Source organism: Corvus cornix, chromosome 9, assembly GCF_000738735.6.
Source record: "Corvus cornix cornix isolate S_Up_H32 chromosome 9, ASM73873v5, whole genome shotgun sequence".
Classification (NCBI taxonomy): domain Eukaryota; kingdom Metazoa; phylum Chordata; class Aves; order Passeriformes; family Corvidae; genus Corvus; species Corvus cornix.
Window position 1 is genome coordinate 9,651,020 of NC_046339.1, and position 27,916 is coordinate 9,678,935.

General features: G+C 42.6%; 2 protein-coding genes across 8 annotated transcripts in view; both read right to left on the minus strand.

The window, feature by feature from the left end:
* The window catches only part of ARMC9 (armadillo repeat containing 9), a 59,734-nt gene extending 40,458 nt beyond the window's left edge, over positions 1-19,276 (minus strand). For 4 of the 7 annotated variants that reach the window (XR_005602652.1, XR_005602650.1, XM_039556981.1 and 1 more), the window contains exons 1-10: positions 19,216-19,276; positions 18,262-18,349; positions 17,645-17,764; positions 16,986-17,156; positions 15,817-15,972; positions 13,802-13,894; positions 13,151-13,175; positions 9,079-9,236; positions 7,109-7,207; positions 52-87 (exon numbers count right to left, since the gene is read on the minus strand). Coding sequence is in view for 3 of the 7 variants with exons in the window: in XM_039556981.1 (XP_039412915.1) it covers positions 52-87; positions 7,109-7,207; positions 9,079-9,236; positions 13,151-13,175; positions 13,802-13,894; positions 15,817-15,972; positions 16,986-17,156; positions 17,645-17,764; positions 18,262-18,312 (909 nt within the window). In the remaining 4 variants the exon portion in view is untranslated. The remainder of the gene's footprint in view (positions 1-51; positions 88-7,108; positions 7,208-9,078; positions 9,237-13,150; positions 13,176-13,801; positions 13,895-15,816; positions 15,973-16,985; positions 17,157-17,644; positions 17,765-18,261; positions 18,350-19,215) is intronic. The other 3 variants (XR_005602653.1, XR_005602651.1, XM_039556982.1) reach the window with 1 other exon arrangement.
* An 8,427-nt stretch (positions 19,277-27,703) lies between these two features.
* Positions 27,704-27,916, minus strand: part of PSMD1 (proteasome 26S subunit, non-ATPase 1) — a 63,598-nt gene continuing 63,385 nt past the window's right edge. The window contains exon 25 of the mRNA XM_039556784.1: positions 27,704-27,914. The gene's annotated coding sequence lies outside the window, so the exon portion shown is untranslated. The remainder of the gene's footprint in view (positions 27,915-27,916) is intronic.

The following is a 27,916-nucleotide window of genomic DNA, read 5'->3' on the forward strand; positions in this document are numbered from 1 at the left end:
CTGTGACAGACTGAGCAGGCAACGTGAAAGGAAATAAAGAGAGACACTTACATATCCGTCATCACAAGGGCTCATAGAGTAATATCCCTTTATAGGCAAACAGGCACACATTAAAATAAAGAAGATTAAAAAAAATAAGTTAACAGAAATAAATCACAGAGAAATGCACAGTTCTAAAAAACAAACCAATAAAAATTTGCTAAAAATTAACAGACTATTAGCTTTGAAAAGAAAAGTATAAACACGTTCTCCCAATCCTCATACTTGTATGCCTTAGAACTGAAATTGCTGTGTCTCTCTTGTGATATATTTGGAAGTTCTCCTCTCAACACCTGGCAAACACACCTAGTCTGCACATTGTTCCACACTGTCACTGTCAGAACAGCTACACACAAAGCACTGACAAATTTACAGGAATATATGACCTGTACTGCTCACTCCACTGAGGCAGCTAAGAGAGATACCCTGAACATGGTGTGGATCAGAAGCCCTCAGCTTCTGAGAAAGCACCTGCCACTATTCTCCACACTTACTTCGACTGGAGTTTCTGACCACAGCATAACAAAGGCTGAGAGAGACAATTTAAGGTGTTTCAGCAATGTTATCAATTCTTCATCCCAAAAGGCTCCAGGGGATAAACTAAGAAAGTTTCTGGAGGGAAACCTAGGATGTAGTTACTAAAGTAAAGAACGGTGGTAATTCACGGTTTGAGTAGTTTAGTACAAAATATGCCATGTTCTCTTCAAGTAGACGAAAATACTTGGAACAGCTTTGTATCTAAAAAGAACAGTCTTAATTTAAAATAAAAGTACACAGTTCAACACAATGAAATAAGACCAACATTAATTATTCTGCTTCCAATCTTTTTGTGCAAACGTGCCAGTACTTACTTTAGAGGACATATTTGTACAGATGAATAAGCACATAAATACCCTATTTAGCAGGCTGCTCTTTAACAGAAATATACAGCCTTACACAGAAGACATAAGAAACTTGCCACTCTTCACTGTGAGTAGAAAATAAAGTTCTTTTTATTCTTTAACCAGTTTTACAAATCTGACATTCTTGTTTTTATTACCATGACACTTAGAATTCCCTGATGTGAATGATTACTTTAACAGTGCTATACACACAGGTCCTGGCAAAGACAATTTAAAATTAAAGACAAAGGATGACGTTGATAGACACCAAAAAGTGAGCAAAAGAAACCAGCAGATAACCTTTATCATGATGAGAGACATTTCAACACATGATGACCTGAGCCAGTGAAAATGGATGTAGGCATCAAGACAAAAGATGACATTGAAGGAAAGTTTTAACATTAAAGGAAATCACAAAAGGTTGGACCAGACAACCTTTCAAAGTCCTTCCAAACTGGGCTATTCTATGATTTGAGGACAGTACCAGGAAAAGTTTGTGGAAACCCCTACAGAAAGCAACACCTTACCCTTAAAGAGCTCATGTAAACAAAAAACCTGCAGCAACTTGTGTAAAGGGCATTATATACTGTATCAGCAGGAAAAGAAAAACTTCTCCTCACTTACATGAAGAGGTAGGCTTGTTTCTTCTTTTCCATACATAAATGAAAAAATACAAAAATCATCCCATGGACAGAGATGCAGAAAACTGATATATTTCATCCAAAGAAAAGCTCACTTAGGGTAGATGCTGTTTGCTGCAATGAGCACTTTACTTTTAAATGGAAGAGCAAACATCCACATAATGCCTGGTGAATCCACTCTGAATGGCTTAGAGACTGATTTAAAAAACCAAACTAATAACCTTCTATTACCCTGATCTTAGGTTTCATGCAGTCTGCTGGTGCAGAAATTTCACAAGTAAGAAGTGGAATACTTGCCACCAACTATTACAGCTTGATGGCACATGCACAGTTGCAGTAAAAAGCATGTTTGAGGGAAAAAAGCACAGAGTACAAAAAAAATAGGAGCCTGTGGTAGTCATTACAGCTATCCCCCCCCAAAAATTCTTCCCTGTTCACAGTTTGTAAATGACAGTTTAACTTTACAGAGGAGCTGGTAATTTTGTCCAGTGACAGAACTTAACCCACTACTTTTCTACAGCTTCAAGAGTGGTGTCACTCATTTTAGGTGGAGACCTAAAATTTGCAAGGGACATCAATTCACCTAATTGTAGCCACAGGTAGATATAATCAGACTGAATAGCAATAAAAACATAATGGGCATTTATTCTATTTCACGACACAGGTGCAGTATATGCAAACGTATATAATACATGCAAACAACTTCACAGCTTTCAGGTCACAGAAAGATTCTCCAGTGGTTAACACCCATCTCTACTATTGACAGAAACCGCACATCTGAAGAAGCAGTTTCTGGTTTACCCCAAATCCAAAATTTAGAGAATCTTATTACCTTATCCCTAATCCAAAATATTCCAGGAAGGTGTACACCTTACTTCAATCCAAAAAACCTATTTGTGGGTTTCAGACTTGAGCCTGTGCTACTTTTGATGGAGAGTGAATGTATTGTGTTTGTGATACAAAGCCAGAATCGTCTTGGCTTCAGGATGTGTATTGAGCAGAAAATTGCAGGCATCAAAAACTACAACCCCTGCTTCTTATCCACCAGACAAACCACTACTAGAAAAGGAAAATGGTAAAAAAAGGTAAAACTTATATCAGGAGTGTTAAAAATATAAGGGACTATGGTCCTGTAGTAGATTACTGTAGTTGAAACTACACTTTTCAAATTTACCATTACCCACATCAGATCCCTATCCAAATGAACACTAGATAGGCAGGCATTGATTAAATCTTCAAATAAATGTTTCCTCAGCTTGTCAGACCTGCTGCTCTGACCTTCTATTCTTAAATCCAGACCTTTTGCTCTGACAATCCTCTCAGGTTTCTTATCTCCCAATTCAGTACCACACATGTCAAATGACATGATGGAAGATAACATTCAACTGGCAGCTAAGAGAAAAACCTTACAGTAAAACAGGACTTCAGAGAGGCTTTGGAAACATCTCCCAACTGTAACACAGTAGTGTGGCCTCTCTCCCACTGCATGCAGCAGATGCATCCTGTTAATGGATTGTACATCAGGCTCACGAGCTGACCCAGGAGGTCACAGAGCTGGCAAGAGACATGGAGTTGCTCTGCAAAAGAATGATATCCAATCCAGCTCACCAGAGAACACAAAGCTGACATCAGAAGCCCTTGCTAAGTAAGATTTCAGGGTATGATTACAATGGAAAACTCTTTTGGGTGTTACTGCCTCAGGTCTCAAAGCCAGTTTGGTAAGTAAGAGTTGCTTCTGGGATTTGTCCTCCTGATACAAATTTCTTCCAGTTTAAAAGGACAGGCCTTCAACTGTGGTGGGGGGCAAGCCCAGAAGCTGATGTTTGCACATTAACAACTGATACAGGTCACCCTTACTGTAATTTCAAAGCCTGAGACCTCACAGCTTTCTACTACACAATACGACTTTCCCCAACATTAAAAGTTGAGCACAATGTACTGGAAACAAAATCAAGTTTGCATACAAATAATGCTACCAAGGATATAATCCAAGGTATAGTCCTTAATGTCCTTGGGCCATACTTCATTTTGGTTACAGTACTCATATAATCCTCCTTCCCAGCATAACTAAAACCTACCAGTGTAGTGTAGCTGATGTAACAAAATATACTGTAAAGCTCAAGTGCAGATCTCAGAGAATGATGCAGTTTTAACATCTTCTGCCCTCAGAACCTGACCCAAAACCTGGATTGTCCCGAGTTGCATCAGTATAACTGGCTGTGAACTCAAGAACCTCCTCTTTCCAAACTATGTAACGCACATCCACTCATACCCTAAATAACAGAAATTTAAAGTTGCATGACGGTTCAACAAAAAAGTGATTTCCTTGCTAATGATTTTCTTTTTCTGCTAATTTATTTAGAGATATTGATCCAGCAGAACCAATTTATTTCAGGGTCTTGTCCTGACATTGGTGATGTCAGTGAGATAGGATCATCCTAAACAGTTAAGGTGAGGTGGGGGAAAAAAACCCCAAAAACCAATGACCAACAAACCACCATATTTAATGCCTGATAAAACCCTTTAGACAACGACTGGGTTTTTTTAAACCTCTCACTTATCTTGCCTACAAAGAGACCTAAAGGTAAGGATGAACAAAGTAGCTGGCCCTCTGCTAGTCTCTTCCCTCTGCAATTATGCAGGTGGCTGCCCCTTACAGCAGAAGGTTTGTGGAGTAGCTGGAAAGACCACACTCTAGTGCCTCTAAGTGGTTATGAGCAAAAAGTGAAGGAACCTTCCAACACAAATCCAGCACAGATGCTGTGAACTCGTGCTACTACTTAGTCTGGGTCACAGTGCCTCCAGCTTTATTCCAAAGCTTATGCAAAAACCTGAAACCACTTAAGGGTAGAACAATAACATCTGAGTGTATAACAATGAAGTAGTTGAATCCTTAAGAAAAAGTAATGGCATGCCTGAATGGCCTAGTGGCAAACAGACAGAATTTTAGTCCATCTGCTCTGGCTTCCTGCATCAAAAAAGCCAGGGAGTGGTTAGAAATATTTTGGGATGATGGGAAAGGAGTCTCATTTTTCTTTTCAGAAGATAATCTCTATTTTCCTTCTAACATTTATTTGTGTTTCTACATGTTTGCTATTCATATATAAAACCAGAACTCTTTACATGGGAAGTAAACAAGAAAATATGATCAATCAAGAGGGGACAAAAGGAGAAGATGAGGAAACCTGATTATGATGTAGTGAATGTCTACATACAAACTGTGATTAGCTCTCCAAAACTTGGCTAATGCCTCACAGAGCCTGTGTGAATCTGCTTATAGAAACAACATGAGAGTTCAACCACAGTAGCTGCTAGAACCTCAATGTCAAGGCATGACCTAAACCAGTCAAGAAACCCTTAATCTAAACAGTCTCAGGGCTATAACTGGACTGGTCCTTCACTAGAGAGCTTGGCTGTCACAGCAACTACCTCAAATAGTGTGGATAAATGAGCCACAAAGTCACACAGAAATAGTTATGCTAGTAAAGCCTAGTATAAAAATAGATACAACTGTGCCAGAAATACACAACTTTACTCAGTTAAGGGAGACAAAAATTTACTTGCAGCAGGGAAAAAAATCCACCACCAACACGTTCTCTTTCTCTAACCTATCTGCACAGCTGGAGACTGTCAAAATGGCCACAGTGCCATAAGCATAGCAGCAAAGGCACTTTTGGAGCAGAAATGCTTTTAGAGACACTTTTAGGGAAGCAGAAATCAGAACCTTGCATAAAGATGATGCTCTTCCCTCTGCCCCATTCCTAAAAGGGTTCAAGAGACCAGAGGATGAATGTATGATAGGAAGAATAGAAATAATGAGCAAAACCCTGGGCAAATGGAAAACCTTGAAAGCACAGCAGAAAAAGAGAAGTCTTGATGTAAGCAGAGAGCAGGAACAGAAACAGAAGGGCATGTGGCTGTACGGAATGGATGATCTCAGTACAGGGAAGGAGAAACACACACAACCTCAACATCAGATGGCAAAAATACAGGAAACTACTGGGGTACCTAAAGCATTATCTAAAAAAGCCACTGGCAAGGAAAGAGGAAAGACCTCTGAAAGTTGTTGGTTAGAAGAAAGATGGGGCAGGAGGAGGGACATTACGGGATGGCAGATGACATAAGCTATGGACATGGTGTAAATCTGAGGGGAGCAGACAGCACCTAATATTGAGGTAGCAGACAAACAGATCTTGGTTCCTTCCTGAAACCCTAAAATAGCAGCTTTTGTAGGCTGCGTAACAGTGCACCTCCTAAATTCATAGCAGGTCAGAGAAAGGAGTTCTGACCATTAACAGAAAGTGAGGGCATTTAAAACAGCTTGAAGAGCAATTAGGAATTACACTTATCTCTGAAAATATTAGTACATAGAAAAGAAAATGAAGCATTTTTATTTTCTCCTTATCTTTCTGTAGCAAATTTTCAAGAGGAACAAAATGTACCCATAGCATCCTTGTTATTAAAAACCTTGGCTAGAATAAGGAGCAGGAATTTTATTTTCTTCTGCTTTTCTTTTGACACTTCACTAAGTTCTCCTGCTACCAAGTTAAGTACACATGAATACCTGCCATGGCAAAAACAATAAGCACAGTTCATGATTTTGGCTTGTCTTTGTAAAACAGTGGCACACAATATTTTCTTAGTAAAATGTTTTGATGTAGTTTTAAGATTAATGCTTATTTGAAAAACTTGAGCAAGCTAGGTTTTAAAACAGCTTTTGTACTATCATTAAGTCATTTAAAATCTCACAGGAATAGTTTCATAGACACTAGAAACTATCCTAAGCTGTTTTTGCTGCTGAAAAATAACCCCAAAACTCTCTCCCCACTTAGGCAGAAGAGATTGAGCAGAACATAAATGAGCAAGGTGTACTGCAGTCAGCTGAAAAGAAACCAGAGAATGGTCAAGTGGGCAAAAACCAACCCTAGGGATCCTGAGCTGCTTATCCATAAGATCAAAGTTTCTTAGATAGGATGTTAAAAGATCATCACATAAATCAGTAAGGTAGCTTAGGTGTATCAGCTAACTGCTCATCTAAAACTGGCTCTTCCTCCTCTTTTCCACATTTGTTCTCATGATCCTGTGTGATGCTTCTCCTTCAGCTGGCTAAGCCAATTCTCTGTAGAGTTATAGGAGCATCACTGACAACAGAAAGGAACAGAGTATGAGTCAAGAGCTGAGCAACACCACTCCCTTTTTTTAGCTAAACTAAACTGGCTAAGATGTACCATCAAACCACACTCAAAACATTAGTTTTAGGATTTGGTTTGGGGTTTTTAAAAGCATTTTGTTAGCATTTTAAGAGATACAAATCTTACTGTCCTCACAATAACAGAATTAACCATACTTATGCAGCTATAACTGCACAACCATGTCACTGACCAGCATCTGAGATCAACAAAACAATGTACTGCCATATTCTTATACAAGCTTGAACACATGAAGTTTTATCTTTCCCATTATAGAACATTTATTGTTCTATATACAGCTAAAGTAGTATTGTCTTTTAAGATAGTTACTGTAAAAATCCCAAACATTTATACTTACAGTTCCAGGTCTTGTGAAGTCAATGCCGTGTGCTACCATTTGCTTCGTACGACTGCTAAACAAGCAAGCACAAACACTTTGAAGATACTCTGGTGTAATCTAAAAATTAGGAAACAAAGTGAGAACAGGATTACATAAAACTCACACTTTCTACTAGACAAGTGTTTCTATATTAAAGGTTGTTTGTTTGGTTTTTTTAAAGAGTAAGGAATCACACACCTGAGGCTCACTGACACAAGCACAAGGTATATACTGCAACTATCATTCTGTTCAGAAATTTTAAAAATTGTAAATTCTCTTTATCTGGGAATTGTTATGGTATTCACAAGACTAGTGCTAAACACTTTCAGAGAGTCTCGAAGAAAAACAGATTTTGTCACCCCTCTATTTGCATACAGATTTTCATGAATCAAAAGGTTCAAAATCAAATCAAATTATCAAATTTAAAAATGAAGCAGTTTTGAGCTTTAAACAATGCTGATGTATTGTTTACCTAAAGAGCAGAACTTACACAACTGTCTTGTACAGCAGAGAGAATAAAAAAGAATTACACAGTACAGCATTTTGTTTTTCAATGCAAAACATCTCAGTGGGTTTAGTTTTTTTTGTTTTGGGAAATCTACACCACAACAGAACAGTTTAATTTCAGGAGAGTTAGTACCTTCCCCAGAAGAGAGACGAGAGGACCAAGATTACAGAAATGCAACTGAGAACACTTCTGATATTCCCAGACCTTCAGCGGGACAATAAACCCCTTCAAATTCAGAACACCGTAACTTCAATATCACTTTATTCAGTACCCAGCTCCACTTTGGATTCAGAAATGACAGAATCCAGGATCCGTAACAGAAGAGCACCCTCAGCTGGACACATTTGGGAAGGATCAAACGAGTGCCCCACACAAGGCTCACAAAGGAAACGGAACAATATCCAAACAGAAGAGAACCAGCGTCCGGTTCCCAACCACAGAGGGTAACTGGATATCGCCTGGAGAGCACGGAGGTGTGAAATGGGAAGCAGAAAACCACTGACTGTGGTTTTTATTGTTACCGAAGCTCCTGTGAGCAGATACCTTCCCTAATCTGCTGTAAAGCATAATCCACCCCTATGGGCAAATTCTTCCTTGTAGTAATACAGAGCAGTGATCCCAGACGCAGTAACAAACCACAGGGTGTTCATGCTGATGACAGGAGGAAGGTACACACTGGCTTTTCAGCAGGCAGCACAGGAAATGCCAGGTCATTTTCCCTGCTAACAATTCACAGCTTCTTAAAAGCACCCAGAGGCCACTAACATCTGCTGTAAGAACAGCCTTCAGTGTACACAGAAGTTATGCTCCCGGAGGAGACAGCACAACACACGAAACAGACAATCGACTTCCTATAAAAAATACTCCTAAGAAAGTGGTACCTTCTCCAGTCACATACATGTGGCCCATTTCACATGATGAATAGCTCATTCACTCCTATCCCTGCTCCCTTTACCAATTAAATTAACAAGTCCAGTTTAGCAGAACAGAGAGCAAAGGTTTCCCTAACCAAAATTTTGGGTAAGACAATTGTTTCCAGTACCATGGAATTTAAAACAGACCTAACTGAAGTTTTAAATATATGACAGTTGTTGATGGGCTGGACTGCAGTCAGTAATCACAGAAATACCCTCTAATCACTGCTGATTAGAGAGAGCAGAGCTCAAAAGGGGACTCTCACAAGAGATCTGAGGTGTCTTGTGAGAGGGTGATCATTTTTTCAAGATTTTTGAGGCAGCACAGTTCAACGCATTTTTTGCACTTCTTTTATCCTCCTTCACCAGAGCAATGGGAGAACTGCTCATCACAGAGTGCTGTGTTTCATTAGTAAAGAGCCACAGTTCTAACAGAAATGCTCATAACTATGAAGCTTAATTCACCCTTTGGTCTCCATTTTCTGGGGGGGGTGTGGAAGAAAGTGCACATCTGAATCATCTCTTACCGTCTTGCCAATGACTGTGGCCTCCAGAGAATCCACCAGCTCTGCAGTGACTCCAAGGAGGTTATGGTAGTCCACCTGCAATTTGTGAAATCGTTTCAGGTGGGTCATGTACCTGTGCTCGCACTTCACTAACTGTTGATGAAGATGTTGCATCATTTCTGTCAAGAGAATAATAAAAAAAGAAATAGCATCACCTATTCAAACTAAAGGACAAAAGAACCCACAAGCATTTTTACTGCTCTGAAGGGACAACCTCCATTTCTGAGGTGTGGAATTTGCGTACAAGGATAACGAATCCTAGCATGATTCCATTTCATTGCAACACCTATGGGTATTTCTTATGCCTTAATTGTCCAAAGAACCAACTGCTTCACAGCTACAGTAGCAACACAACTATAAGGCAGTAAACATCACTGAATACATTTGTGAAGAGGATAATCCATCATTTACTGGTTGATGTTAAACTATATTGCTTACTTTTAATATCCTCAGTTTCTGAAGATAACTCAAATTTGTCTTTCATTTCTATCTGAATAATAAAAAAGTTACATTTCTGATACATTTTGCTCCTTCAGGTTCAATTACTTTAGAGACAAAAGCAAACTGAGTACCAGAATCTGCATCCTTCCCCCCATTCTCAGACCTAGCCAAGCCCGTGTTCTGCATGGAACTGGGCACAGAACCTGGAGCAGTGGACAACAGTGTGCATATCTGTGACCAGACAAAAACATGAAGGAAGGCACAATAATTCCATTGTTACGGCTGATGTTTTGTATTTTGCTAGAATATTATGTTTTAAATTAGTTTGCTGAGAAGCCAGTACTGCTTTAGTGTTGTGAAAATGGCATTGGGCCCATCTGTGAACAGATGGAATATTTACCATAGGATTTTCTGATAAACAGTGGAAAGGAATCAGCTTCACTATGGAGTTTCAGACAAAAGCAGGATTCCCTCTCACAGATTTAAAATCTTTCTGGGTTAAAGTAAGCATTCTAAACAGCCCAATACAACACAGTTTATCTCATTGATATTTAAAGCAGTAGGTGGCAGAACAGCTTATTTTTGCTTTCAGAAAATATAACAAAATGATCTTTTTAATGGGATCTTTTAGAGAATATGTGCATTGGTAGACTTTAGCTATAAGACAGCTATAAACTGACAGTCTTAAAATAAAACACGGAGTACAGGAAGACACATTTTCTTACTTCTACAAGTTAAGTAAAAAAAAAAAGACAGTTATTTTACTCTCAAAGACTCTTCCCCCCTAAGGATGGTCCTTTCTGAGAACCATTCATGAACCACAGCATTCTTCACCTGCAGGGTTTGTGACTGACAACTCATACCAGGCTGCAAACCAAGCCACCTTAATGATATTTCTCTTACACTTCCTAGGAGGGAGCTAAACCTGGTGTGAAACAACAGAAGCTGTGACAAGCCACAGATCCTGTTCAAACCCAGCAAAACGCACTTAAAAAAAACCAGACCAATAAACAAAACACCACTAGAACAGTAACATTAAGCAACCCTGCTGAAAGTCCTAAGCTTTTTACAATTCTGTAAGCTGTTAAAATAATCTCAACTCCAATCAACATTAACTTAAAAATCAGAAGAGTTAAGATAATTTCCAAAGACAACCAAGCTATTCAGCCTTGATTACAGTAGTTCAACTTTGATCTTGTTTTTATTTCACAGCCATTACTGTTAAACTGCGACCACAGCTTTAATATGATACAGCTTCAAAACAAGAACATTTTTCTAAACTAACAAAGATTCTGAGAGCAACCATTGCACAAAACTAGCCACTCCAGCACTTTATTCTATTGCCTAGATGAGCAAATGGGAATTTTTATTTAACTGTGACACAACACATTCAATTCAAAAATTTCCAATGGATGTATGTAGAGCGTGACTTTCACTCAGAGGAAAGTTGGAAGCATCAAATCACAAAGCATAAACCTTCTCAGAGTTTGCTTGCTTTTCATAGCCCAGTGGGTAAAATTTCCAATGTTGAAAATATGTCTTCCAACTGCAGTCAGCAGGAAAAAACTACATAACCAAAACTCAATGCAGTCTCCTTCTTGCTTAAAAATTACTATCCATATTCTAAATGGACACTTTTCCACATACATAGTCATTTAGACTTTAGCAAATCTTGACAGACAGGTAGGTCACACTCCACCTTCTCTAGTGCAGCAGCCTGACACGCTTCTTCCACTCTCCCCCTCCCCAAAATGGTGGAAGAGTGGCTGTGAACTCATCCACAGATTTGTAATGAGGCAGTGAAGGGAACAGCAGCTGAACACAGTTCCAAAGACTTCATTCCCTCAGTTCCTGTTAGCAGAGAGGACACAAAGAAGGTCTGAAGCTCCCTGCGCAAGATGCCAACCATTCTGCAATTTTTTCCTTTCCAGCCAAACTGAAAACATGGGAGAACTGTAAGTTAAGCACAACTGCCATACAAATAGCTTTGGAAGTCATATAGGAACTGAAATTTTTTAGCAAATGGGTGAAAAGCCAGACTGTAGCAGGTAAATCAGGCAAGGTAAACACACTGAACACTCCAGGACACGCTCAAGAGCATTTACAACCACCCCACCCAAACCTGAAGTACTTCAGCATGTCAGACTGATGACTGGCAACTATCTACAAAAGGCTGTTTTCAGGACTCTGCCACACTGCTCTTCATTCATGTGTTGCCTATAAATTTTCTTTGCATTTCCCCTTCACTGATAAAGTAAATATTCTCCAGCAGCGAGTAAATGCTGTGGATCCCATGTGATGTGAGCAGGATACTGCAAAAATAACCTCTTAGATCCAAAACTTTCATATGAGACAGCCCTCAAGTAACCTTTATGAAAAATCCAAACTGACTCAACCTCCAGGGCACGTAACAGATCTGCAAATTAAGGATGACCTGCATGAATTCAATTCCATGACAGTCCCTGTAAAAAGCACAGAACCTCCCCAAATTAAAGACAATCAGGCCCCAAGTAAGTCAGGCCCAACTGCATAGCTATTTCTTTTTAATAAGAGCATGGAATTATTGCCTTCAGGAAAGTCCTCCACAAGGAAAAAGTGTAACTTCTGGAAAATAAAAATCCAGAAGATCTTTCTATTATTCAGTGAAAGTCTAATGCAACAACACAAAGCACAAAATAACAAAGAAAATACATGGAACTCACACTGGGAGAAAACCTAACTTTCTCCTTACTTCAATCTACAGAGTAAATCCTCAGGATAAATCGACACATTAAAATAACTCAAGAGGAAAAGTAATTTTAAGAATCCAACTGGTCTCATACAGATCCCTATATGAGAAAGTGTATGCAGAAAGTCAAGTGAAAAAATTAATGCAAGGTATTTGGAAACCTAAGTTCTGTTCATTGAACTGATTTTTAAAAGGCACATATTTCAAGTGTTATCAGCATCTAACAGGATTCTGTGCTGAAATTATTATTTCTAAAGGTCCCAAGACACACACACACTTAAGTGTGTAGAAGCAGCTTACCTCAAAATGCAACACATCAGCCAGTCACATTTAAATGAACACATTCTTATTCAGGAGGTATTAATATGCTCTATTTTAGGAGGTACTATTTAAACAGAATGACTAAACAGGAACAAAAATCAGCTTTGTCTAAGATCATCAGACAGTCATCAGAACAACTGAATGACATTTGAAATCTGGAAGATGCAGATAGGCCTAAGCAGGTAAGGGAAAGGAATCTGAGGCAACTTACTTTCATCAGAACTAAAAAAGGAGAGCTGGTACGCACTTTTTATGGAGTTCTCCACTTCTTTTTACATATTTCAGGACAGAACAGATGTTGAATAAAAATCCCACTACTAGGCCCTTTCCCATTTCTAGTCATACTTACTGATACTTATTGACTGCTTGAACTTGACTGAGCTCAAAAAGTCTATCAATAGCTATGGCCAAGGCTGGGATCTGGATTTCCAAGGACCTTCTGCCATGCATCAGTGGTTTCCCCACCCCTGCAGGAGAACCTCCCACTACTCTCACAGCCCATGACAATCTTACAGAACATCCTTACCACAGCCCAGCATTTACCTTTGTTGCACTGTCCACTCTCCTTCTGTTGCACGAGTAGGAGTAGTTCAGGAAAATGTGCATCTTTTCAGCGTTTGTTCCAGAGACACAGAATGAGAAACTCGACCAAGCCAAATATTCCTACTGTCCCAGCCAACAGGCACTGCCTGATGCGCCACAGAATACATAAATCAACAACAAATACATAAAAATCTCTTAAGTGCACAACTCACAATGTTGCATAGAGACTTGAGACCTTTTGCTGACCTTTGAGTGACCAAATAATTTCTAGAACCCTTAAAACCCCTGAAAAACTTTCAGCTAGTCCCTGAAATGGCTAATTTGAAATAATACTAACAGCTTTAGAAATGCTAAGAAAGAAGCCAGGTCAGGTTGGTGCCTTTGAGTATCCTGTACTTCATACATGGAAGCAAAGAATGATCATTTGATAAACATGTAGGTTCATGTGGATCTGTACATGGTCTGTACATGACTTTTTCAAAAGCTTATTTTTGAATGTGGTATATAAACAGTGTTTCCTATCATAGAAACACTGAAGTGCAACATTACTGCAATTCTGCAATAAATATCAGCAGCACACTCTTGCAATAAATTATTCTGCCTCTTTACAGTGTTTCTAATTATCTGCAAAGTGTTTTCCTAGAAGGATACAAATATAGTGAGAAGCCGAGGAGTCTGTCTGGCTTTGAGAGTCAGAGACAGGAACTTTTCCAATCTTGTCCTTAAATCCAATGTCCAAGAATCCTTGAAAAGAAAAACAAATATTGACAGTTGTTCACCAAATATGTACACTCTGCAGAAAGTACTGCTTGGATCACAGCAACTTCCCACTAGTAAACAAGGCAGCCAGCATTAGATTGAAAAGATATTCCCTTCACTGTTACTCAAGTGAATGTGTTTGCTCACTCCCCATAAAAGCATACTGAAGTCAGAGGGGAGTTCAGTATTATTCCTAGACAAGAGTTCTAGAAACACAATGTAGCTTTATTTAAAGTACAAAACTATCACACAGTGTGCCTCATGTGCACATGCAACAACTGCCCCAAAAGTAGAAGTACCTTTAAAATACAAGCAACTTGAGAAAAAGATAAAAAATTAATTTCACATGTATTAAATAGAGTACAAAATTAATAATTTTGCACTGCTCAGTTTTCATCTTTTGCTCCTAACAAGATCTGGGAATGGTAAGTTTTGTCAATAACTATGGCAAGTGTCATGACATGACATTGGTGATCAGGGTACAATGTTTCTAAAATAAGGATTTGGAGGAAAACAGCTCATGCAGGAAAAACATACCAGCAGAACAGACCAACAGCATTAACTGGAATGTTGTCCTCTGCCTGACGTAGTGTCTCATATGCATAAGAAAACAACAGTTAAGGAAAAAAGTCAAACTACACCTAGGAATCCACCAAATACTCGTGTCTTCTATTTCAAGCCTTCAGTGAAGCTGGTTACTCCTTGAGGAAGAGCCAGCCAATAGAAAAAGCTCTGTCTTCCAACAAGTAGCAGGAGCTTCCTAAATTTACTGCTGTATACATGTATGTTGCAAGCTGTTCTCACAGCTCAGATTTGCCCTTATTTCACCATGCTGGAGAGTGTAGAGAATTGACTTGTTGCATTTACCAACTCAGTATCCAGACAGTGGTGTACCACAGCAAGCTGTGTATTACCAAAGGAACCTTGTCTCCTACAGAGAGGAGTGCATATTATTTTTCAAGACGTATTACACAAACCAACAGGAACTCCAGCTATATAAAGCATCAGATGCCTGAGAAAAATATATGCCATAAGAACACTGCTTAGTAAACCAGTGACTCACTGCTGCTCTTTCTCAAACATAAAACAATCTGTGTTTCAACACTACCATGGAATGAGTTGTATAATTCCCACAAGAAAATATGAGTGAGTGTGGACTAAGAGCTTGGACACTGGGTTACTCTGAATAAACCTGAGGATCTCGTCTTAGATAAGGCATTATAAAAAAATGCTGCTAAGTATAATTTAAAAAGAGTAGTCATATTCCATCTCTGAGGTCAACCAGTCTGTCTCATTATTTATAGCCAGTCCTGAAAGAAAATGGCAGTATATGCCTTTTTTTGGTGTTAAACTGGAGCTCCTCTTCAGTTGGTACTTCCGAAGTCAGCCCTAGGGCAACTATCACTTCAGCTTTGGTTTGATATCAAAAGCAGTGTGGCAGCAATGGAGGCTGAAGGCATCTCCTTGCACCGGAGTGGCTGCCCACAGCTGCTCAGCCAGGCCAGCATAACTGTCCACGTGGTCAGACAGGGAAGCATTCAGAGCAAATAACTCTAAAAAATACTGTACAGGCTTTACAAACAAATTTGTGTAGGTATGTGTACGTGGGAACTGTTTACACACACATTCACAGCCAAGAAAGCAATTTCTTGATCCAGCCCAAGCGCAGCCACACAACCAGACATTTCCAGCACAACAGAGAAGTGAAGGTGCAGTTTTGCACTGCAGGAGCAAGCCATCAGCACATGAAATGGTCGCTGTACCTTCCCCACAGGAATTGCCAACAATACTTTAGAACACCAAACCACAGCTCTGGAAGTCATCACCTAACCTCCCACCTGCACGGTGTGCAGAGGGTGCTCAGTGTAAGTCATCATAAGCACCATCTCTGCAACACAGATACTTACCTGGAAAAGTTCTTTAAATGAAGGATGCACCATGGGGTTCGGAACAAAAGGCAAAGCATAGAAGGGAAGAAACTCTGTAGTCTGGCTCAGTGCAGTTCCTTTTGTTTCCAGGTATGCCTTAAAATAAGAAATCCTATCCTCAAATTCAGCTTTGTCCTAGGAAATAAAGCAGCAGCTTTAATTTAGAAAACTACCATTCTGAAAGCACTGTAAAGCTGGCAAATAAAAGAACAGACCCAAGTATATTAATATCAAGTTTGATATTCCAGAATATTTGTTATCTAAAGAACAGTATTTATTTAACTAGAGAACATATTGTATGTTTTCACCAGTCATAAAGGAAAATGTTAACTAATATTGTTGTTTCTGTCATCCAGGTCCAAAGAAAGAAGAGACAGACAATTGCTTTTTGCATGTAAATTATTCCTGCTCACTTCAGGCTAGATTTTTAAAGAAAAATGCCATTTCTACACCCAGGGCAGAGAGGAAACACCTACTGTAGACATGCTTTATTCCAGTGGTAAGTGCAGAAACAAAAAAACCCACCTGCACAGCACTGGGAAGTGGAGTTGGCACACAGAACAGAACAAAAGCTCCTTAGAGGCTGGAAAACAGACTGCAGGCATCCAAATACTCCTGCAGCAGCTGACAGGTGAAGGGCAGGAGCTATTAAGCCCTGGCTGATCTGGCTCAGTCCAGGCTACTTAAATGTCTCTTCAACATAAAAGTTCCATGTAACAGAGATTTTAATTTTTAACATCTTGGGATTATATTTCTCAACATGATATACGGAGCTGGTCAAAACTGAGCTTTGCCATTTCATCAGAAATTATTATATTTCACCTCACAGCTTCAGTCCAAACTCAAAGCAAAATAAGTGTTTTAAGAATCTGCTATGATCTACAATTACAAGTGTGAAAGTGTTGCCATGTGGGTATTTTCCAACTTGAAATACTTGAGGAACTGCAGGATAAGGACAGTTCCAGCTTCCATCTCTGTACTTCACAATACAAAGGATCTGGTTGATCTAAAATGCAGACTGTGCCCAAAACTGGATACATATTCTTGGAATGATTCTTAGAGAACACCCCATCCTCATCCACACTAAAGACAAATAAATGAAGTAAAACAAACAGCAATGTGAGGTTTGAATTGTGAACTAAACTTACAGGCTTTCCCATAGTTTGTTTCAAGAGGAAGGTGGCAAAGTAGATGTGGAGATAGAACTCCAGGTTCTGAGCAGCTGGATCACTGTCATGGACTGAAGAAAAAATATGCTCCTCCCAGAGCTGGAAGAAAACTTTCTGATCACCATTTTCAAATGCTGTGAGTAGATCTTCCTGTGAAAGGGAAAAGCATCAAGTGAAAACCCAAACACAGAAGAGCCACATTTTCTCAGCAGTAAGTTAGTGAATGAAGAATTCCAGTGTCATCTGAACACTTAGAATTAAAAGTTTAATTCAAAAATCTCCCACCATTCAATGACCACCCAAATATTCTTTCTTCACGTATCTTTAATATCTTTGAGAGCTTGTATCAACCATCAATACAAGAAGCAAAGCCCAAATTTTCAAGCATATCAGTAAAAACTTAAAGTAGTGTAAATCAAAACTAGTGTCTTGAGTTCAAAATGACTGGAGTTCTGGGGAAAAAAAAAAAAACAACCCAACCCCAAACTTGAAGGTTCCTGTGCTGGAAGAAGACTGCTAGGAGATTTCTCCAAATAATCAAGAATCTGTTCAGACAGTTCACTGTTGTAGTAATTCACAGGGTGGTTAGTGGCCTCTATTTTCATTATTACTCAAAATAAGTGTAAATGATGCATTACCTGAACAGGCAATGAATCTTTTGAGGAAACATCTGCTGGCTGAGGTAGTGGCTTCCCTTTTATTTTGCATTCCTTTTTAAGTACTTTCACCGTTTCTTGAAATCCGGCAAAATCCAAATACTACAAGCCAAAAACATAGAGGAATGACATTTGTTAAATGATTAATGCTTCAATAAATGATTAATCCTTTATTATTAATGCTTCAATGAATGACCCATGAAATGCCAAAGTTTCTCTGTAGGATGGTCCATAAATGCAAAGTGATAAACCATGAACTGATACCTTGTGGTAGGAAAATAACATCTAAAATTCCTCCTGCATCCTAGAGACAACTGAGTACACCCTCTCTGAAAGAATGATGCCCCTTGGTTTAGCCAGTAATTTTGTTCAACCAAACAAGAAAATTTTACTGCTGGCATTTAATGGACACTGAGCCTTTTGAACCTACAGAGCATGACAGGAGTCAGCAAGATTTCCGAGTGCAGCAACACTTAGCCAGATAAATAACTCCAGAATTTAGACCTCAGTTACAATGCCTGACTCTGAATACAAACACTGTGAAATCTTGCTTGCTCATTGCAACAACAACAACAACAACAAAGAGAGAGAAAACCAACCTCTTTCACTAGTCCAAGTAACTCAGCTTCGTACGCTAAAACATCACCCATCGCTAAGGGCTGCTGCTACTTCTCATCGCTGATAAAGCTGGGAAATGGCAAAGAAGGGGGGTGTTAGTGTACAGCACAGGACTCACACAGCACAGCCCATCAGCCACAGCACCTCCAGAGGGCATGAGGAGGAGAGACACACACACACACACACACATAGATACACACACACAGAGATACACAGATACACACACACATAGATACACACACACAGAGATACACACACACAGAGATACACAGATACACACACACACACACAGATACACACACAGAGATACACACACACACAGAGATACACACAGAGATACACACACACACACAGATACACACAGAGATACACACACACACAGAGATACACACACACACAGATACACACAGAGATACACACACACACAGATACACACACAGAGATACACACACAGATACACACACATAGATACACACACACACAGATACACACACATAGATACACACACACAGAGATACACAGATACACACACACACACACAGATACACACACACACACACAGATACACACACACAGAGATATACACACACACAGATACACACACACACAGATACACAGATACACACACACACACATACACACACACACACACACATACACACACACACAGATACACACACACACAGATATACACACACACATAGATACACACACAGATACACACACACACAGATACACACACAGAGACACACACACACAGATACACACACACACACAGATACACACACACACACACACACAGATGCATACAGGCGCCAAAGTCTACCTGCCCCACTCCCACCTGCACCACGTCGCACTGCCTCACAACCCCCTGCTCCAATCCCACCTGTCCCAGTCCCTCCTGCCCCACACTCTCCCCTGTCCCCCATTCCCACCTGTCCCCCATTCCCGCGGTCCCGATCTCCCCTCGGCCGCCGCCGGTGTCGCCCCGGCAACGCGCCCACCCCCGCGCCGCGGGCACGTGACCGCTCTCAGCCAATCGCCGCCCGGGACCGGCGCGTCACGTGGCGGGGGCGCGGCCGCGGCTGCCGGGTGGAGAGCGCCCCCTGTCGCGCGGCGGGCGGAGCTGCAGCGCCCTGAGGAGGCTCCGGAGGGTCTGGGGTGAGTTCGTGTTTTTAAATTAAGAACTGCCTTAACAGAGGCTATTGTGCCGCCTCTCCGCCTTGGGCAGGGAAAAGCCTTCTCGCTTGGAAGTTCGTTTGAAACCTCCCAGCTTGGGAGGCTCGTTTGGAAGAGATGTCGGGGGACGGGGGCGGAGATTTGCTGGGACGGAGCACGGCGGGAGGAGGCTGAACCCCAGCCCTGGCACGGCCGGGGAGAGCCATGCTAGGAACGCACGTGTCCGACAAGTCGTTGCCTGATGGAAGCCCCACCAAAGCAAAGGGGAGGATTGGCCAAGCCCCTTATCGAGTCTTTGTCCCTTTCCCAGTTAACAGTGCTAATGAACCTCTTCCCTTTAACATCAAGTCTCCAGCAAACATCAGCTCCACGCTGTGAAACAACACCGAATGATCAGTTATGTCCTGCCCAGGGTCTCGGTCCCACTTCATACAGTCTTGTTTTCCACCAGAAAGACCCATTCCCTGTATCTTCCACAACCAGACACAGTGCAGCACCATCTTGCTTCCTTTAAAAGTCTCCTAAAGTGAGCAGCTGAACACAGAGGCTTGCATCTTTGCCCTTGATAACATCTAATTCCCCAATTTATCATCCATCAGAGGTGTCCTCAGTTAAAGAAATCCTGCTATGGAAGGAATTTCTCCAGGAAATTAGGAGAAACATCACCAGTTTTCTTCGGTCTCCCTCCTTCCCCAGCACTTCCAGAAAGCAGAGGAAAAGGCCTAGGAAGTGCTGGAAGGAAAGAGTGTGAAAGCTGGCTGGAATTTCTGGGAAGCATATCAAACTGTTCAAGAAGCACCCTGGAATTCCTGATCATAATCTCTGCAAATCTCTCTGCAATTCCTAGAACGAACAAGGATAGTCCTGGGAAGCACAAAAAAATACCCAAAAAGTAATGGAAAACTCATAGAGTCCACTCTGAATTTCTAGAATGCTCACTGAAAATCCACAGAAAGCTCATTGAAATTTCTAGAAAACCCTTGGATATTTTAAAGAGAGCACCAGGGAATTCCTAGGAAGCAACAGGAAATTTCTATTCTAAGCATTAGTTTGTGTTCTCATGCTCCCTGGGTGTGTGACAATTAGCATTCAAATTAGCTTTGGAGCTGCTGCGGGCACTCTTAAGTGGTCAGGATGGTGGTGATTGAGCTGGCTACTGGGATTTCTGGGTTTGGAAATTTCTATACTAAATACCAAATTTATATGTTTATAAACAAGCATAGCATTTATACACACTGAACTTCTAACAACATAAACAGTGGATATACTCTGCATCTAGAGAGTATCTCTACACCAGAGTTTTCCTCTTTCTGTTCCCTCTTCTCTTCCAGGGATCCCACAATAGCAAACTTTAACTATTAACGTTGAGGTTTTCCCTGCTTGAGCCCATCAGACCCTTGGCTCATCCCTGCAGGAGGAAGGACTGGGTCCCTTGGCCATTTACAGCCCTCTCACCTCCAGTGTGAGTGCAGCCTTTGGGATCCGTGCTCCAGCTGAAGAAATGCCATAACCCTGTAAACTCCTCCTCCTGTTTGTCACCTGTCCCTCTAACTTTTTTAAGGAGTGAGACTCGCCTTAGAGAGTGGCTCCAAGGTTTTGAAGCAGACCAGCTGCAGCTGCCCTTCTCTGTAAAGGCAGCTGCGCTTTCCCCTGTGTTCCCTCTCCCCTGCTTTAGTGTTGATCAGGCACTGTCCATGGCGAAAGAAGGATTTACAGAAATTCTCATTTTCAGCCTGATGTGCATCCAGCTGGCTTTCTCCTCTGAGAAGCCAAACAGAACTGATGTCGTGACCTCGGCAGGATGGTGGGAAGGGCTGTGTGGGATCTGGGCTTTGCTTGATCACGTTTTTTTGTTCTTTTTCTCCTCACATTCTTGCAGAATTTCTCCTCCAGTGAGCAGGCAAGGCTGTTGTGCCTCGTGTCACACTCCGGGGGTTCTTGGGGAGGGACACTTTTTCAGGGAGGTGCTGCTCAAGGAGGGGGACATCCACCCACTGGCCAGCACCTGGGCTGCTCAGGAAAATGCAAAGCTTGTGCCTCAAACCTGAAAAGCAGGACTCCACTGTCCTGTGTATCCAAAGAAGGACACTCACCATCACCTGGGGCATCACCCCAGCTCCACAGTTTAGGTTTTCCTTGGGGCAGGTGTCACTGCCATCTCTGCCAGGGGTTGAGCATTCCTGGGGCTGGGCCACTGGCTCTGTCAGCTGCAGATCCCAGGCTGGATCATAATCTGTTGCTTGATTTGAAAAGGAGGCTGTTCTCTGTGCCCAAGTGGAAGATTTTGCAGGAAATTTCTTCTTGCAGTAGCCTTTCCAAGTGGTTGCATTAAAAACAAAAGCAGTCAGGGAAGAGAGGAATATTTTTCAAAGCTTAAGCATCCTCCTGTTTTCTGTGTCAAACTTCAACTCTTACTTGCCAAAAAAAGATTTTAGTTTGGATTTTCAAAGAATACTTTGAATGAGCTTTGAGGCAATAAATAAATAAGAAGTTATTTGAGATTTTAGTTGATGACACACTGTTGGTTCTGTTGGAGCACAAACTGGCCCCTACTGGGACTGGCTCAGGCGCAGAGGGGTTTGCTTGGACCAATGTCCTGTGCTGATGCAGCTGAGATGCTGCTCACATACTGAATTACACAGCAACGCTTCCCCAGGGCCCTCTGCACAGAAAACCAAGGCAATGGAATTGCAAAACCTCTCTGCTCTCCCCAGCATCAGGCTGCCATAAAGCTGCTTTGTCTCCATTGGATAGGGCTTGTTCAGCTGCTGCTGAGCCTCAGGTTTCAGCTCTCCTCTCTCCCCAGGAGGATTTGGTGAGCCCACGTCAGGCTATTTATATCCCACCGTTCTTCAGTAATTTCCTGTCCAAGTCCTGACCAGGAGAGGCACAACAGAAACTTTGATTTTGTGTCCTGGGATGCATGAAGGAGGTGACAGGGTGAACTCAGCTCTTCTTAAGATCCAGAAAGCTCTTGGCCTGCTCAATGAAGAGCAGAGAGGGAGGAGGGACCAGCTGGTGGGTCCCCAAAAAGCTCCTTTCAGCTCCACTGCAAAACAATGAAGGAGGCTCCCAGGCACTTGCAGTCCAGTGCTGAAGGAGCCAGAGCTTTCTTCTCCCAGCAGGACTTCACAGATGAAGACAGGAGCATCCAGGGCTCAGCCTATTCCCCTATAATGTCAGCCCCCTGTGTATCTCAACTGCCCCCCTGGAGGAGATGCTGCTTTCTCCAACCTCTGCAAAACCTTGCTGCTGCCACCACCCTGGTCTGGAAGGAGGGAGTTCTCCAGCACTTTCTCTGTTCCTTCTTCCCAACAAAATAGCTGATGGTACCTCTCCAGCAGAGATCACCCTTCAGAGATTCCTTACAGGAAAAGAGCTGACATCCAGGGGAGATGGACTGCTTTTTTGAGGCTGGGGGTGCCTCTGTGGAGAGGAGCAAGCATCAGGTTTCATCTATGAAGGAGCCCGTGAATGCTACTGTCCAATGCAAGTGTTTCCAGCAAATTATTTTCAGCTGCTTCTTGTCCATCCCTGAACCCCAGATTTCATGCTTAAGCTAAAAATAAAAAAGACCTTCATGTGAGGTTAAAGTAAACAGAGAATTTGCCCAGCCCTGCAGGAGCTATCTCAGTTCCTCCTCTGGGAGGGCATGGTGGGGAAACAAAAAGTTAATCTATCTTGGTTCTCATTGACACAAAATAGAAAAACACAATGAAATGGGAGAGCCACCCTAAAACTGAGAACAAAGACACTGCACCAATATTTCAGGTCCTTCTTCCTTCACTCTGAAGGGGAAAAATTTGCTCCATGCTTCATTCCTTGCAGGTTATCTTGGGAGGAACAATGTCCCCATAATTTCTGCTGACAATTAACCTCGCCTGTGCAGCCATTCTTCCCTGGGTCACCAGAGCAGCTATTTATACCCTTGGCCAGGGATGCTGTTGCCACCAAACCACTGTCCTGCCCCTTGGCCAGCCCTGCACCAAGGCAGTGGGCACACAGCCCCAGGGTGCCCCCCAAGCACCCTGCCCTGCTCCCAAGGACCTGTTTCACCTGGACCCTTACAGTGTAGACCCTCCTGTGCCCATTTTCTGCTCATGCTCTGTAAACACAAAGAAAAAACCCAGACATACACGTTGCTTAACCAAACCCTGTCAGGCAGCAGGGCCCATCAGACCAAATGCACAGGGTCGAGATGTCTGCGATTATGGTCTCCAGAATCTCTGATAAACTGATCTCCAAAGGGCTTGGCAGAAACAGATTCTGCCTTGAGTCACCTCTCTGCCGTATGTGGGTAACACTGATTCCCCAGTGGCAGAGACACTGAAGGCTCACCTGAACACCTGCATGAGTATTTCTTCTGAGCAAAACCCCGAGCTTTAGCTGTGCAGCCAATGCCTGGAACTGCAGTATGGACCTCAAAACAAAACTCCAGACCTGGGTTGCTGCCAGCTGGAACATTTGTTCACACAGAACAGGATTTCAGAGGCTGGGACAGCATCTCCTCCCAAGACACAGAGCATGGGCCAGATTAATCCCACAGGTGCTGGAGAAACACATTGAACCAGGTCTGCCCAACCAGTTACTTTCACTGAGGGACCAAAGACCCTTGCTTCCACATGAAACCACCCTGAGGAAAGATCAGCACCCTTGGGTGATGGCCTTCACGCCCATTGGTCCCATTGGAGGTTACAAGCAAACATCACAAGCCTTGCACACTCCTGGAAATGTCCGTGATTATGAACTCTCCCATCCTGCCACTGCTGCAGGCTCAAGGTGGCCTCAGAGCTGGGCTGAAAACCCAACCCATCACCAATGCCAAGAGCAGCAAGCAAGGGAAGAGCCTGGGGCAGGCTGGCATCTGGCAGGAGTGAGGGTGGAGGGTGCTCCAGCCACCAGGATGCAGAAGAAAAATGGCCAACACCATCACCATTGTCAGCGGTGCCCACCCTTTGCATTGAAAGGCGAGGAGGAAGAGCTTTGCCTGGCCCCGGAAGGAAGGGGAGAGATAGGGAGGGTGACACTGCTGTGATGGGGAGAGGTGAGAGGATGAGGCCACTGAATGCCTGCAGGGGAGGAATAGCAATGCTGGGGGTTGTAGGGCTGTCAGGCCCCTCCTTGAAGACTGCTTACCTTGGGAGCTTTACCTGCAACATCTCCATCACCACTTCAGTCCCCAGCATGATGCCAAGCAGGGGGCTTGCACCTGAGTTAAGAAGTAGAAAGGGGAGGCTAAAGAAATGTCCAGGGCCTCCTGGAGGGACTCTGGGATCTGTCAAAGCAGCATGCTTTAGAAGTGATTTAACTCCCACCGAGGTTAATTGAGATGAAACCCATTAGTCAGGAGGGACAGAAGCACGCTTCCTGCCACCCCGGCCTCTCCCTCTAGCAAAGCCAGGAGTATTAGGTCCAATTAGCCCCTGGCAAGCAATCAGGGTGGGTCCCTCCACAAGCATCCCCAGACAGGCCCAGGAGAGCAACACTTCCTCAGAAATCAGCACTAATGAGTCACTGAAACGAAATGACATAATTCAAAGCACTGAGTCAGTCCTGCGGTTATTGGCCTCATCTGCCTGAGAGAAACTGGTCAGACCCCTTAGTATGGGGGCAGGATCCCACAGGTTTCCAGAACCTTCTCAGAGGTTTTCTAGCACCTTTCCAGAAGATTTCTGGACATTTCCTGGCCATTCCCTTGATGTTTTTCTAGTCTTTCTGGAGGTTTCCTGTTGTATCTCCAGAACATTCCTAGACTCCTCCTAAAGGTTTACTGGAATCCTCTAGGGCTGTGTAAGCCTCTTCACGTGTTGTTTTTGACACTCACAGGTTGGCCATTTCCAAATTTCCCAAGTGGCACCCTGGAAATTGAGCAAAGCTCAGCACCTCATTCAAGCACTGTGTGACACCTCAAGTGGTCACAGAGCAGCACCCTCAGCAGCCTGATTAGTGAACTGAAGAATTATGTAGACATCAGAAAAGAAATGGCATGTATGGGATCATTCTATAGTCTGAACATGTTTTGTGACACGAGCTCTCAAAAGCACCCTGTAGGAGCATTTCTCATCCTGTCTGGAGTCTTTTGAGCAGTGTCCTGCAAGAAAACAGCCTGAGCTACACATGTGTCTCATGAGGCACAGACCAGCATCCTCCTGTCCAAGGAGGAAAAAACAGCAGCTGGAGGAGAAAGCAAAAACAGTGGATGCTTTTCTGTAAGTGTTCTCAATCCTAAGCCACACTTCCCACATGCGTTTACACAGTGGAGAGAAAACACAATGAGTGGCAGAGATGGGGAAGTGAGGACAGGCCAATTCCCAGTTCCCTCCTGGTGTCCCCAGCCTGGCACACATGGCCTTTTTCTTCCACAGCCACCAAAACCTCTTCTAAGAGTCTGGCTGCCTGTGTGTAACCTTACTACATGGACCCAGAATAGCAGCTGAAAAATCAGTTTGGGGCTGAGGTTTTTACATTTGCTTGTGCTAAGGGAGCTCCCAGGAAACATCACTGCCAGAGGCAGTAGGGATCTCGAAGGCACAAGAGAATAATTTAGCACAAGAATCAGGACTCCTCCGTGGTGCCCCAGGCAGTACCCAGTCGCTGGTGGGAGCTGCTCTGCACATAGAGATTTACACAGCCTCACTGAGAACCTGTAGCAAGCATCAGGTTGTTTTGGTTACCCTGAAAAATCTGTTGCAATATGAAAAGTGCGGCCAAAAGTCCTGTGAAAAGCAGCAGAGCAATCACAGCTTGGCCAAAGCACCAATGCAGGACTTTAGGTCCTTCTCAGCCAGCTATTCCCAGCATTTCTACTTGGACTCTAGAAATCCTCCAGCAATATCTGGCCTCTGGCAGGTTGCTGAACAACCTGAGAGTTTTCTTCTCCTCCCAGTGTCCTCCCCTCTCCACCGTATTTTATGACACAAGCCATTACTAACAAATTACCTGAATCACACCACACACCATATTGGTCAGCATTGGCAGAACATGCTGGAGTAAGGGATACATTCAGAGGGAAGGAACTGCAGCACCAGAAGACTCACACAATGTACATTTGTCCAGCTTCTGTTTCTCGCACCACAATACCAGGTCTTTGACCATGGGATTGGAGCAGTGGTTCCCTCTTTGTTTCCAGCTTTACTGACAATAACTGTCTGTAGCCTTTTCAGGTTCATTCTTGGCTCCACTCCAGCAGAGAACAGATCTGGATCATGCTGAGAACTGCAAGCTCTGACCAGCAACCTTACTGAGACATTTCAACTTGAGGAACTTGTGATTGAAGCCTAGGACTCAAAACTGGTTTTCAGTCCCACATCTCTGCTCAGTATTCCTTAGCTTTGCAGAGAACAAAGCAGACTATCCCACTGCTATAGTAACAATAACCAAAATAAACCATCTGCTGGAGAAGCTCCCAGGCACTACATGCAAGATTCGTCTTCCATTATTACCGATGCACATGAGATTGTGCTATGTTCATGTGGAGCAAATACTCTCCCCACACACACATACAATAAAAACCTCATTCAATTTATGTGCTGTTTCAAATGATGAAGCTTCACCCAGCATTTGTTGGCAGCAGACCAGGGCTCTGGCTTGCTGCTGACACACCCTTTGAAGCGTTACAGCCCAAAAGGTGAAGGGCCAGCTGGATAGTGCACGGTGGAGCACCATTCCTTCCTTCTGACTTCTCCTTATTCCGTATCCCTGACTAAAATTTCCCCTTAGCTAATGATGCACATCAGTGAGACAAGTTACATGTCTGGGTCCACCCCATCCAGGCCTGCAATGTAACCTGCTCATATCAGCTATTTTGCTCATATTTGGTGAAAACAGTGAAAGCACACACACAAAAGAAAAGGGTTTCTGTGAAACGAGGAGAAACATGCCCCCACTTCCCTCATTAACACCCAGAGCCCTTCTGTCAGCCCCACACCATCACATGAATACCAGGATAAGCAAGGGGGAAGATCACAGAGGTAATCTGGAAGCAGACCTCATCTGTGCAGCTGCTGGCAAGCAGCGACCTGCCCTCTGTGGCATCACTGCTATGGCTGGGCCAGGCTGCAGTTGTGACCCTGCTCGGCCTCAACAAATGCAGAGGTGTGCACAGATCCCAATGATTGTACAGAGGAGCAATCAATCAAGCTCTGCTAAACAAAGATGCACAATTTGAGTCTAGTTTTTAACATCTGGGGGGAACAAAAGTTGTTAGGTTTCCTTTTTTTTTTGTTAAGCAGCAAGTTTTCTGTCAAGAGTTTTTAATATATTTATTTGAAAACAAGGTTTTGTGAAAGAGTACACTAAATAGCATATATCTGTTCTTCAGCCATAAAACACGGACTGTCAGCTTTAGCTCAGCACAGATTGGGGCTGCATGCACTGAACATCAGATCTCAATAGGAAGGTCGTCATGTCTGTCTTTCTGATGTCAAGCATAATGTCTTCTTTAGATGACATGACCCT